Consider the following 14,704-nt stretch of genomic DNA (forward strand, 5'->3'; position numbering starts at 1 on the left):
TGTGACAGATTTGGCCCAAGTGGCTTTTCTTGGACATTCAGCTGATGTTGCCACTGGCAGCAGAGAAGAAAACCTCAGAGGAAAGGAAGAGGGAGTAAACTCCCTCAGGTCTTAATCACAGGATTAGCCACACACACACTGCAAATAAAAAAAAGAAAAAAAAAGTTTGGATAAGAGACTAGCAAAATAACCCTCACAGAGAAAGAGATCAAATAGGCTTTTTTTCTAGGAAAAGGATTTGAAAATGAAAGTACCACCCAGATGTGCATACACACACAGCACCAAGATGTTGCTCTGCAGCTGGAGTACTTAAATGGCATTTTTATTAGGCTTCACAGACATGCGAAACACATTAATTCATGACTGAATGGTTGGATCTTCATTTCTGCATTTTTAGAAACCCTCCCATGCTGAGTTTAAAATTTGCCAGCCAGAAGGGCATCCCTAAATACCCCATTAGAAAGGGCAAACAATATCGGTGGGGGCTGTGCCAGTGCTGGCTAATATTACACACACCAATTTAAAGAAAGGGCAACATGAAAAGCAAGATTCCTTGCCTAGTCAAAATTCTCCATGGCAAATGTCTGGAGTTAAACCTGTGTACTTTGTCCTTAATTCACCTTGTGCTTGTTCAGCAAATGCAGCTCTGCTGGCCTCCGACAAGCACAACGAAGGGAACTAGACAGACAATGCTGACTGTCACCAGCAAAACAGGCACTTGAGGCACTGCAGACAAGAATTTTAAGATCAGAAATAAGGCGTTAAGAGGGAAAAGGGACAATAACCTCAATAAAATTAATTGAGTGTCACGTTTTGTTTCCTTGAGTCCCAAAAGCTCATTTTTTTTAAACAGAACTTCTGGCCAGGAGTCACAGCAAGGTCTGTAGCCCAGCACTGTGCAGCAGCCAGAAACCTCACTGCTTGTGCTGCTCAGGGTTAGATACACGGTCAAGGAACCCTAAAACATCCACAAAGGAAGGTCAAGTATTCCTGTAATTCTGAGATACGATTCTAGATTTTTTTTTTTTTATGTGAGAACTTGCTGAATTTCCTTACATATAAGAAGCATGAGTGCATCCTTAAAGATCAGCACGCTTCTCGATGGTTTCATTCCTAGGTGACTTTGCACCATGACCTGCAGGGTGATTTGGGTATGAAGAGCACAGCTGTGGACCCAACTACACACCTGTGTGTCGCAGAAACAACCCTAAAACCCGCAGTCACCTTCCAAACTGGCTGCACTGACCAGTCCCAGGCACCCCAACTCCCAGCCGAGTCCTGCTGCCTGCTCACCAGGTACATAGCATGGTCAAAAAATACAAGACAAGGCTGACAGAAGGCAATTTGGGAGAGCTGCTAAAACACAACAACAAGCAAAAAAAATAAATCCTTGTTCTTTCTATGAGTAGAGTAAAAAAATGCTGATCCTGTCTATGCCACAAGTTATTTATGCTGTTTGGGTGGTACAGACTGGAGGGCTGTACAGATGGGGGTACAAATACAAGGTTTTACACACTAATAGGCTAAAGCCAGGACACTGAACTTTTAAAGCAGCACAGCTTCAGTCACACAAAGGCTTTTAAAAGTTTAACTTTTATATTAGTGAAATAATTGCGTCCCAAGTGGATCAGTTATACTGAGTCAAGCCTCAAGAAGTTGAAAGGCTGTCTTAAGTAGGAAACCAATTTCTCCCCTCCTTTTGAGGGCATGAAAGAAGATATGAAACAGCTGTCCGCAGAAAGAACACAGGATTTGCTTGTGATCTGTGTGGTAATATTGCCACATACTTCTTTGTCTTGAGATGTTACTGCTTTTTGGAAAATAATGAAAATGTTCAATGGCAAGATAACAAGAAATAAAAACAACAAAAGCTGAAGGCGGAAGGTCAATGCAGAGAAGGACATACTTCTGTGAAGTCTCAAAAGTTTCCACATTTGAGCAAGAAACTGTGGCATTGCTCCTCTGTTTATGGATACTGTAAACACAAAACAGCAATGGGAAAGCAACCATTCAAGCACGCTAATCGGCTGTGCTCTGACTCTACCCGGAGTGTCATGGGAACACGCAACCCCTCCACCGCTGAAATTTCAGCACCGGAGAAATCGCCACAGGAGGATTTTCCACTTGGTGTGTATCGCACCCCAGCAGCCGTTGCCAGCTTGGGACTGAACCTTCAGAGCTCGTAGGGGTAGTGCTAAGAGTCCTCTTTGTCCAAGGAGCACTGTGAGTGGCATAAAAGAAAACAAGGGCGCACACAGGAGCTGAAAAAGCAGGACACTGCCATGGCGAAGGGGCTCAGATCACCCACCTATTCAGAGGTTAATTGGGCTTTTAGAAGAAAAAACTTACCATTTTAAAGTGTCAGCACTTCAAAAGACTGGGCCTGTAGTATTTTGCCTGGAGAAGATCCAGCAGCTCTTCACTGTGCTACTAGTGCCCAGCACAACCTCAAGGAGCACTGGCATGAAGGCTTCCAACGCACTGACTTTGTCTCCCTGCTCCAAGGCAGGTTCGCCCTACTTGATCCACTCCTGAGGGATGTTTACTAACCTGCTGTTGCAAATCTCTGCTGAAACAAGTCTCACAGCCTCTCTGGACAATCTACTTGAGCTCTGCAGTATAGTTAAAAAATGTTTTTCTAACAGCTAATCTAAAATTTCACTCGACTCACAGATTGCACTCGTTTTTCTCATCCAAGTGAAGACTGAGAACAGTGCAGCGTTTTCCCATTTTTAGTATGCTTTAAGTGATGGCAGTATGTTCTCCTTTGAAGGAAAAAAAAAAAGAGAAATGACAGTTTCCTGATGTATCCCTGCTACATAAGAGTGTTATCTGCCATAATTTAAAGAAAAACAGAAAGTTGCAAAAGACACATGTATGTGAGAGCTAAGAGGAAGGGCATATGAAGGGAGCTTGCAAATTCTTAATGATTTAGCAGAGAGCTTGCAACTTCCATAAGGAGATTAATAAAATCCATGTAAGACCATGGGCAGAATCCTAGGCAGTAGGTTGTAAAATAGAAACCCAGACAAGCAGTAGTGTGTCACTTAGGAGGGCATATAAACGCAGGCTTTGTAAGGAATGTCCCCTGTAGATGCCCATGTTGCCAGCCTGATCCACTCTCTTTTACAATGATTATGGTGTGCACACACAGGATGAAAATTTATTTGCCTTCAGGTGTTAAAATCTAACTACTGCCTTTGACTGTGGCAATTTTTATTCTGTCTTAGGTGGCAAGGTTGTTTAACAGAAGACTAAATGTCAGCTATACATTAATTTAGCAGAAGACTAAATGGCAACACACACATAAGTCACAGTTAGTACGTCTTGAGACCCACCACAAACTTGAAACTGTAATAGGTTTCATACCACCTCCATCCAAAAGATGTACACAGAGGGAAGCAGCTTCAACCATGCTATGGCTTTAGCATAGACCAGCTTTTCTGAGGCAGCACAAAAGGTGAAAGCCATTTGTTCAGCGCTGGCCTGTTATCCTGTTGAGCTGTGCACTTTGTAGGGTCAGCTAAGGGCACGAGAAAGCAGCAACCAGGACATCTTTGCTAGGGAGAACTGCACAAAAGACTCCATTCATAAGTCATCAGATGTACCACTGGCAGCCAAAAGACTACGTATTATAATACTGGGAGAAGAGAAAAAACAAAGATTACAAGTTATCAGTAGATAAAAAAGCTGCTGAGACAGAGGAATATAGGAAGGGTGGGGTTTATACACAAGACTAAACTCTCATCTTGTTTACAGCTTATAAACCTATGGAATTAACATATATATCTACATGAGGGACCAGGAGAGTGATTTACCCTCAGAAGAAGGACCAAAGATCAGTACAGAAGGAGGGAAGGTGATTCTGAAAATGCAAATTAAGATTATTATCTTCAAATAAAAAAAAAAAATGTAAAGACTTCTAATGGTGTAAAGAACTATCAAAGGTTTATTTTTACTTTTCCTTCTAAGAGGGGGGAAAGTTCAGCAAAGCAGTCTAGGGAGATATGAAGAGGAGGGAGGTATATTCTGTGATAAGCCTCAAACAAGGTTCCTGTTGAGTGCAAGCACTGAGCTGGAAGAAAATAAAACCTCTGATAAAGCAAGAAATTCTGCAAAGACAGCACTTGTTCCCATAGCTGAGACAGGAATTAAAATGCTCACGTGCATACACATACCGCCCCCCTGCTAGTACAGAGACAGGAGGAACTATCCATAGTCTATTTATGTTTGTTATATAGCTACTTTTATCCACATTGAACAAGTAGGGTTTGTACTATTCCCTGAATGTTTTTGTTTGTTTGTTTTAAACAGAACTAACACACACACACACAAAAAAAAAACCAACAAAACAACAGACAGTAAAGCCTATCTGTGTAGGTTAGTTAATCAAAGGAGTTTGGAACAAAATATCTCCCTAGATTTTGAGAGGATTTTTAAAGTGTATAAAGCAAATAAGCAAAGAAAAAAAAGGGGGAGGGTAGAAAACTTGCTTTATCTTCCCATTTCTATAAAAATTTTTTGGTTGTTAGTTGACAGACATGAATGCTGCTGTCAGTTGAGAGTCCTAATGAGTTCATTATACAGTGAGAGCACGGGTTTCTGCAGCCTTGGCTGAGCTAGCTGTCTGAGCCTAGCTGTCTGAGCCTTTCTCTGGCATGAGCTTCCCCTGTGAACTTGCCTGAGATGTTCCATACTTCAGTGAGGTAAATAAAAAGTGTTGTAAATAAAATGCACAAGTGCACTCAGCCCCTTACAAAGCACAAGCTGGAAATATCCGACGAGCATGCAAGAAATCAAAAGATGCTTGCAATACACTTCTGCTAGCTCTGAAATGCTTGGGACAGGACTGTTGGGTTTTATCCCCAATTCCTAGATTCTGCTGCAACTATACACCACATTCAAAAGAAAAAGGAAATGTACTCACCCCTTGCAAGCTGAACGAAGCCAAGAATGATGATCAAAGCCAGTGCCAGCAGTTTTGCCGCAGCAAAGGCATCCTGAACACGAGTAGCAGCTTTCACACTGTAACAGTTCACTGCTGTGAGGAGCACTGAAAGAAATGGACAAGAAGAGACACATCAGCTTTCAGTAAAACAAATTATGACAAATTGGTATTTGCTTTTCGCCAAAACCTAAACAAATGTGAAGTGTCTCTTAAAAAAAAAGCAACAAACACATTCCATGAAGTTCACGAGTGCAACTACATGCAATGGTTTCAGGAGCTCCTTTCTAGTGACTTGACAGAGTCGAGACCATTCCAATATCACACCAGCCACAAGCAGCCTTCAGTCACTGAGGATCACATACTGACTTCTTTCAGCCTGAAGTTCAGAACTCTGTGTTCTTCTTCAAAAATTTGCCACGTTTTCAGTAACAAATTTCAAGTTTTGAGTTGTTTTGTTTGGGATCTGAAATAGTAACTTGTCAAAAACCAAGACTTTGCAGCTATGTACTTCTCTATTCTCTCTCTCATTTTTGCAGCAGGCAGTTTGAATGGTGCATGCACCCCTTGGGACAGGGAACTGCCCTTCTGCACTGGAAAGTACATTTCTGAGGGCATACAAATAAAAGTGGTTACCGCAACCATTAGACTCAAAGTACTCAGCTGCAATCCCTCTTAAGTTGATCCAATTAATGTTGCATGGAAACACCACAAAAATGTCAGGACAACTTCCAGAAGTGATATATTGTTACTTGGTTAACAATAGCACCTAGAAGGCTACCAAGGCCACATTGTGCTGCCCACTGCACAAAAGAAAAGAAAAGCAAGCAGCCCTGACACGATCAACAACCTATGAAACAAAAAAAGCCTGCAGGTCAGCAGTGCAAAGGGAAGGGAACCCAGATCTGATGAAATCCTCAAGCTGTTGCCAAACACAGCACTTACTGGCTGAGTTTCAACTGCTTCGGAGAAAATAATGGTTAAAACCTTTATTGATTGTCCAAGCCACTTGGTATTTCTGTGCCCTGGTCATCTCCTGCTCCCCGGAGCTTGCTACAGAGACGGGCAAATGTCACAGAGAGAGTGACAGTGCCCCACGTGCTGGATGCCCTCCCCTCCTCCTTGTCCCCGTGCACTAAGCCACCCCTTGTCCCCTCGACGTCCTGCCAGCCGGCTTGTCACCACCACCACCACGGCCCGCGACATGCCCCCAGGGCCAACCAGTCACCGAGCAGCTCAGGGAGGAGTGGATGGACGTCAACCTTCCCTCTTTAGCCAGAGGCTTCTCCCTGCGGGCTCTGATCCTTTCCCACTCAGGTTGCAGCTTGTATTTTTACTCTGCAGGAGCCAGGCAAGTTTTTCTAAAGCTGGGAGAGGACGGAGCAAGGCAACCAGCACTGCTCTGTTACAGGATGTGCTCAAATAAAACCCGGCTACTGCGGTCCTTCAGATGCCTGCCACCCATTTCCCTTTCACTCTGGCAAAGGCTCTTTCCCACATCCTGCAGCTCGTTTTCACAGGACCCCCCCTGCCCTTGCCAGAGCCAAGCAGCTGCTCCCCCAGACATTCAGGCTGGACACAGATGACCCTCCAGAGGTTATCGGCTATATCTGTACTCACAGTTAAAAGCCCAGAGCATTTGGTGCAGGTATTTCAGCCTTCATCAGTCCCCAGAGGAGACAAGAGGGGGCTCAGCCGCACCTTCACCAGGTCAGGCTCCAGCCCAAAGCCTGTCCCCATGGGGCTGAGCCATGTGGGGTGCTTCAGAACAGGGGGGCAGAAGGCTGATAAAGGCAGAAATACCAGGAGCTGCATGGCTTGTGCCCTTAGACCCCCGACACACACTGAGCATCACAGGGAAAACCCCAATTCTCCTTTTTTTTTTCCTCTCCAATTTTTGCTCGTCAGCTCAGAGCAAAGGCACGCTCCCACAGCCTCCTATCCTGCTTCGGCAGGGCACGAGTGGGACTAGCACAAAAAAATGCAAAGTGAGAAGTAAAATGATGGGAGGAGGAATGAGCACTGACATTTAAAAGGGTCTTATCAGTTGTCTGCTGCCCTGCATCTTGCCCGGCCTGTGAGAAAGCAGACACAGTGGAAATTGGTCAGGAAATCCCAGAGCCCAGGAACAGCCTTGCTAGAACTTACAAACACTCAGATGTGCCCATGGCTGGCATCAGAGGCCCCAGTCTTCAGGGACTCCAGTTTCTGTGGCTGACAGCAATGATTAAATTTAGGGTTCCTGCTCGAGTGAGCACCCCGGAGTGACAGGATTTCCTGGTGACTCAGAGCACACAGAGGCAAGAAGGGATGCAAATTGCATCAGTCATTCACACACAGGTCTGAGAGCCTGCGATGACCACAGCACAACGGCGATATGCAGCAGGCTAAGAGGATTTTTGCTTCCATGTACTGCTCAGCTAAGAGCTGTAGAAGAAGCTTGTAGGGGATCTTTAGGTGGGGAAGAACAAAGCCAGTCCCAGTGCAGCAGAAGGCATGTCCCAGATGCCTTCTTTCAGGACCATTGGCTTTTTTTCCTCTCCCTTGCAAAGCCCTAGGACCTAACATCATTTGAACATGAGAGTATAAAGCTAGGAAAAAAAGAGAGCTGGAAATCTTCACAAAGAAAAGCAAGGGATCCAATTTAAACTACAAGAACAAAAGGCAGCAGTAAATGAGGAATTTTAGATTCAGTTTTTTGGGGATCATCAAGTTGAAGCCCGTTTGGGAGTCTGGGCACTTGGAGTTGGTGAGAGCGAACTGACCCAGGGCGGCAAGGCCGAGCTGCTTTGTTTTGGCCGACCTGCCTGATTTTGGCCGATATGCTTCGTTTTGTCCGACCTGCCTCCACACAGAGCAGAGAGCAGGCGATGAGGAACAGCACTGAGGCCGGTCACGCTGCCTCTATCACACAGCCCCCCCGCCACGTGCTGCTCCAGGCAGATAGGCCCCGGCGCAGACACCACGTGCGCGGCCTTGGAGGCCTTTCAGCACCAGGCCGGCAGTGCCAGGTTAGCAGGGCCACGGCTCTATCACCCTGCAGCAAGAGACCCGGACACGTCCATACAGATATACAGGAGAGGAGAAAACACTAAAATAGATAGCAAGGTCATCCTGCTGGGTGTCTGTGCAACGGGGAGGCAGGGAAGAGGAGAGAAGGAAGCTGTGAAATGACACTAAGCACACAGGACAGCTCGTCTCCCAAAAACACCTCTGGTGAATCCTGCTGGGGAGGGAACCAAGGATCCAGGATTCACTTCGACCAGCGATTATGCTAAAAATAAATCTCCCCTTGTTTACAGAGGGATATTTAAAGGATGAGCTAACCCATCTAAAAGCACACTTTTCCCGTTAGCGACGGCAGCCCCTGGAGGTGCACCATTTACATTCTCTTCCCCATTTAGGCATTCTGTTTCTTTGACAATCGCTGGTTCAGCCTCCCCGGTAACTACCGACTTCGCCTGGATCGTTTTTCATGTTCTGGTTCTGTACGAAGTCGGCTGCTTGGGCTGTGGGACTGCAGCAGTGTACATAAAAGGCAAGAGCTTCTACACGATCCCAAACTGAAAAGCACCACAAGCTTCTGTATTCAGCCCTCAGAAACATATCAGTGCCAGATAACCAGGCTTTGGAAAAATAAGAAAACACTTTGGGCCAGAGACTGCGAATAGGGCTGAGATCTTCCATGCCAGTCATGACTCAGGGTCCTTCACGCCACGATCTCTCTGCTTTGCTTTTCCCACCATGGAATAATATTTGTCTTTCCTAAAGGAGTGTGGTAGAGTTATTACACTTTAATGTTTTCCAACATCAGACAGGCTAAAACAAAACAAACCAAAACCAAAACAAAAACAGTCTCACTCACTAGAAAGACTCGTACAGATACCGACATGAAGCAACAGACCAAGTGCTTTTTCAGTAAAACTCCAACACAAATTCCAGTGGTTGCTAAACTTCTCAGGAGACCAGAGGGCTGTGGTTTCTTAAAACACAACATTTTACCCCTTTTTTATTCCTTTAATCTGAGGTGCTGCCCTGTGAAGCAGGGGCTGAGGGACTCCTGGCGCTTCTCCACTCACCTGAAATGAACTGCTTTACATGAACAACAGGGAAAGCTTCACAGTCACAGTCACAGCTACGCTATAAATCAGCGCCATGATACAACGCAGGGAAAGATCAGACCACGCTGCCCTAATTTCCGTAGCACCCTTCCTAAAGCCACTGCTGCTGGCAGCTGTCAGAAACCAGCTCGGCAGCAAGGCAGCCCTTCGGTGTGATCTATCGGAGCTGTTCTCAGGAGTGAGTCTAGGAATAAGAATTTCAGCACAATCTGAAGTGACACCATCTGCCTGATCCAGCAGCCCCTCTCCAAAGGCTTCACATAATTGGGATAACAGGAGTGAGAGTGCTGCAGAGATCTGAAATGTAAAAGAGGGTGCTATTTTATTTTTTTTTAAATCCTTGGTAGAAATGAAGAAGATACTCAGCTGTAGACAGAACATACAAAGTACTACATACCCCTTCATCTCTTCTGGTGACTTCTTGTACGAAATAGCCTGGCTCCCAGGGGAGCTGCACTCCAAGCCACTCAAGCCACCCCTGGCACGGGGAAGGTAACAGGACCTGGCAGCCAGGGGCTTTCAAGGAGACATTTGGCTTTATAAAGACAACAGAGGGTCTGGTTTCAATTATTTATCTGTCCTAGTAGTCCCAAATGGCTTCAGGCACGTCACTTAACCTGTTCTGCTGGCACTCAGAGGCATAACTGGGTGATTTCCCCCTTGCACTGATAGGAACGAAGGATAAACTGACTAAAACAACATAAGATCCAACACAGTTTCTTCTCTACTCCCACTCCCTCTTATTTTATGGGCATATTCCTCTGAACATTCGTGGTCTCAAGTTGCAAGATCCCTCCCAGATATGATTTCTGTGTGACAATGGGAATAAATCCCTACAAAGCTGATACAGAAAGGGATTGTGATAGTCCCCGCACAGAATAAGGCCATGATGAATGCACTATATGCAACAACATCTCCCGTGTCTTAAAAGAAAGGGCAGGACATAGTAAAGCTCCCCTGTGGGAGCATGTAGTTCTGCCCAACGCAAACAGTACATGAATGGAGCCCTAATACAGGTAAGCCAGGGCTCGGCATTTATGATGAAATGGTCTTGGCAATTATTCCCTAGAAGAGGGCAGGGCTGCAACGGGTAATGGAAGGCAGCCAAGGACCGGAGATGGAGTAAAGACAGCGTTCGAGGTGGCTGCATTTGAAAAAATGCAAATGGACGAACAGCAGATCTACGGCCCTGTGCACTCATCCTCATTCATGGGGAAAAAAGGATCCGATTCCAGCAGCCTATGTGACTTGTTGACTGGGAGTGTTTGCTTAATGCCTTCCCAAGATCTTTAGCAGCTTTTCAGGTGAAGTGCTTCTGAAATGGGTGTAAGAGCTCTTGAGATACTGGTACAGCTGCCTTCACGCTGCGTGAGGTCACACACTACCTGGGGAGCCTTGCACAGTATCAGTTTTGTTCTTTATTTTCCTGTATGTTTTCCTGTCGTGGTTTGCAGTGCTTCCTACTTCCTATATAATTCTGTATACGCCTCTACAATGAAGATGAATGTATTTAAGCAGCTTGCTTTAATATATAAATTTAGTTAACTTACTGCAAGTTACCCATGAATTCCTATTCATGATATTTCGAGACCGGAATGAAAGGGAAATGTAGGGCAGGGAAATTTGTGGAACATGTTGTGGGAAAGAATGAGGAAGAATGAAGAGAAATGCTCCACCTCAGCTTTCCTACCAGGAAAACAGGGACTGTAATGCTGACCACACGCAGAGGATGAATCATGCAGTAACTCCTGTTTATATCTCACACATTTCTAAAGTACTTAGTCCTTACAAACCTAAGATGATGCTTCCATTTACCTCCTGCCATGAGATGTTAATTTTCTCCTTGTAATTACAGAACAGTTCCCAGCTCCTTTCTATTGCTGCATCCTAAAGCCAGAGCTGCTCCTTCCCCTCTTTGTAAAGTGCAGACATGTTTTGTCTCCTAGCTGGGGCCGTGCACACAAATTTCAAGCAGAGACGAGGCAAGCTGAGCACATGGCCACCAAGAAGCAAGCCACAGGGATGACACCAGTACATAGCACAGAAACAAAGTAGTCCACAAGCTTTAAAGAGAGCACGCTGCCTGGTGAGAACTGCTGCCTAAGCCCACGAGAGGTTAGACGCGTCTAAAATAAGAGTTACTCTACATAGTACAAACAAGTAAGGGCACTACACTGACTACAGTAGTTTAAACAGGTTGGACTAGATGATCTCCAGAGGTCCCTTCCAACCTCAACCATTCTGTGAAACCAATACCTTAACTATTTACTAAGGCTAAAAAAACACCACCTTACATTCAGGCAGCTGTGAAGCTACAGAGCCTCCCTGTAGCCTCAGGTACCTATTTCTAGTAGCACAGCCTAACACCAGACACGCATACAAGGGTGTGCACAGAAAACGGGTTGGGAAATTTCAGCTTGATAGATACTGGGTGAAGCCTCATGCCCTGCACATCGGTGGAGAGAAAAGGCAGAAGGGAAACCTCCGCAGATATTTCTTCAAGGACCACTCTGTGGAGAAACGAGGCTATTGGAAAGGAGCACTTAGCCCCAGAGAGAATGTGTCTATGTTAAAATTAACTTGTATTAATAATAATCACACCTGGAAGCGGTTTCCTTTTCATTTTTCCTCCCAGAACAGCAATGCTGAGGAATTAGGGGATGAGCACATCAACAAGTGACAGGTAAAAGAAGGCAAAGGCTGCCTTCCCACTGGATTTAAGAGGGATCCTTTCCAGAGCCACCTCCCCGCTGAGACCATGAACCCTGGATGCCTCTAACAAGCAGCCCTTTTGGCTAGCTTCAGCCAACAAATGTGGTGTGTGGCATGGAGGCTATATACAGTCGGTGCTTTCACTGGTTACAGAGTGGAAAAAAAAATGAGGAAAGAGGTATCTATACACTGAACAGAGGAAGAAGAGGGTTAGCAACAAGATGCACATAACAATAACCACCTCCAGACAAGGTGGGAAGAACAGAAGCACCACCACCCTGGGGAAAGGAATGCTTCTCACTTCAGTTCGTGTTGCACAGGACAAAGAGAGGGGCTGTAAAGCTGACTGCTGTCACAGCTCCATCTCTCAGCCAACTTTCAGTTCCAGAAAGCCTCTGGTGCTGTACCAGGCTCAGGAAAGGCACACATAGAAGTTAGCACCAAGGGGGAATAACGTGAGTATTTCGTCATGTATCACAGCTCCCAGAAGCATCCACACCCTCAAATTTCCAGAACTCTGCAAGATTAAATTAACAAGCACTTACTTGCCATCTCTCGAGAGCTGTGCCAACCTTGTGCAGCACGGGGCAGAAAGGCAGCACCAGGGACTGCCCAAAGGAAGAGCTCCATGAAGAATTTCAGGTTTGCAGATACTGCAGAGCCTGGATCTCAAGCTGCACGTGATTACCATAATTTCATATGAATTATCTTCTAAACAGCAAACAAAACCTTACTAATATTTTATGTGCACGTTATGCCCCACGGAGATGTCACCATCCTTGCAAAACAGATGGTCAGCTACTCCAGATTCTTACCTGGATCACGATTATGCTACACACCTTCCCCTCGCTGTACTGAATTAGGTTCCACAAATCCTCAGGAGGGTGGCTGGCCTTCAGCATTGAGTGCTAAATCCTGGGTCACGAACTTAATGAAAAATTCCAGGCAGGTTTTAGTGAAAATCCCACTACCTATGCCAGACAGGGGGGCAGAATTCAGCTCTGTAGGCTGCCTGGAAAGAAACTGCTTCCTCGTCCATCACATTTGGATTGGGACACACTGGGACTGCCAGACTACCGGAATACTTGAAATACTTCGCGATGTTGCTTTGAATTAGACTGATTATGGGGAGTTTCTCTGAAAAAGCCTTCCCAATTTGCTCATGTTAGAAGAGCAAGACTCCAAAGGATCTCAGTGGTAATGTAAATCATTCAAATACAATAAAATTTAATGGGACATTTGTTGTGAGAGCCAAGAGAGGGGTGCCAAGAAATGCAGTAGTTGCTTGCTGTGTTACAAGAGTCCTCCAAGCCCTCATCCATTTCAGGAGAGTCCTGCTAGTGTCAGGGGCTATTTTCATTAATGCTACTCTCTCTAATTAAACGCAGATTTTAAGAAAGCAATCTCTGTCTTGCAACATCAGCTGTACAGCAGGGATCCTACAGAGACCCCTTCCTTCCATTCTGATCAAACAAGTTCACATTTACAGATACAGCTTGGTTATTGAATCCACCTTACTCAAAGAAAAGGAAAAAATAGCCTTCAGAGCTTTACACCTTGCTTGGCCTGACAGATTAATTCCAAGCATCAACGCTGCAGAATAAACCCATCTTAGACACGTATACAGTATTTTATGCTTGCTTTACTTACCATTTAATAGCTGATGAGTTCAAAATCCACCTACGGCTTCACTTTAAATCTGGGTAGCTGTTTGACCAGCTGTTTAAAGTAAAACATCGGTACCAGATAAAGACGTTCCTGCTTTCAACACGTGCGGTTTCTAGCTGAAATGCTGCCACTGAATATTCACTTATAGACTATAGCTATAATTTGGCAAGCATTCAAGGCACGTGCTTGCACACTTTTGCCAGACCCTGGATTTGATGCTATTCTCCTTTAACTCACCATGCACTCAAGGGGCTGGCAGGCACTTAAGCTTCCATATGACACGTGCTGGTAGATATAACTCAACTCTGCACTGACTGCTACTATTCCTCCACTATGAGGATGCTCATAACAAGAGAGACAAATGACAAGTATGTGCTCATTTTGCTGGAATTCCACGCTAGCAGAAGGAGTGCCCAAAGTAATATTTCAGAAGTGGCAAAGGAAGCCTAGAGAACTTTGCAGGAAGATTAAAATACTGGAGCTTTGGCAGCAGCAGATATGGCTGCAGCAATACTGGGGTTATTCTTGCCAGATTAGCATATATAATTAATAAGTGATAAAAGGCTTGAGAACCTAACACTCAAATCAGTCATTTGACATTGGGGATCAAGAGTAAAATTATATGCAACTGGCAGAGTTTCTCAAGCTTCTCTGGAGCAGATTATGTTGTCAAGTATAAAATAACCTGTTATGCAGCACACAAGGGGTGCGAAGCAGGCTGTGTATAAGAATGTGTGTAGGAAGAACAGTTCAGGCACTTGTGAAACACCAAGCAAGAATGAGTTCATGTCTGGAAACAACATTATCCCGTCTCCCTTCTCTACAGGAAATTTATTGTACTACAGTTCAAAGAGCTATCACATGTTGAAAATCTTCAAATTAGCAGCTGGAAGTAAGAACTATGTATGTTATCTTTAACCGGATAATTTGAAACTTCCTATCCTTGAGCCACCTGCAGAACATACACAAGCATTGGGCTGTGCTCTGTGATTTTTAATGATTTTTGTTAAGGTTTATCAGTTTGTCAATATTTATGTTATCAACTATGAGAAGCCAGCACCTCGTAACTCTCTGTCCATCTTCTCTAGAAGGGGAAAAGTTGGTCTACAAGAGATCATATTTAAGGGAATTCAAATGGCTCTTGAATTTTCATGCCTATCCAAAAATTCAGTTTCACAAACTTTAACTTATTCTGTTAAAAATACTTAATTATCAGGTGGAGTTTGCATTTATTATCCTTTAGCATTTGCTTTTTATG

The 14,704-nt window shown here is 44.7% G+C and overlaps 1 protein-coding gene across 1 annotated transcript in view; it reads right to left on the reverse strand.

Annotated features, from left to right (window-relative positions):
- SLC7A5 (solute carrier family 7 member 5) overlaps window positions 1–14,704 on the reverse strand; it is a 39,705-nt gene that overhangs the window by 21,668 nt on the left and 3,333 nt on the right. Inside the window, exon 2 of the mRNA XM_032195361.1 lies at window positions 4,928–5,053. Coding sequence (XP_032051252.1) covers window positions 4,928–5,053 — 126 coding nt within the window. The remainder of the gene's footprint in view (window positions 1–4,927; window positions 5,054–14,704) is intronic.

The sequence above is a fragment of the Aythya fuligula genome, chromosome 12, assembly GCF_009819795.1.
Source record: "Aythya fuligula isolate bAytFul2 chromosome 12, bAytFul2.pri, whole genome shotgun sequence".
Taxonomy (NCBI): domain Eukaryota; kingdom Metazoa; phylum Chordata; class Aves; order Anseriformes; family Anatidae; genus Aythya; species Aythya fuligula.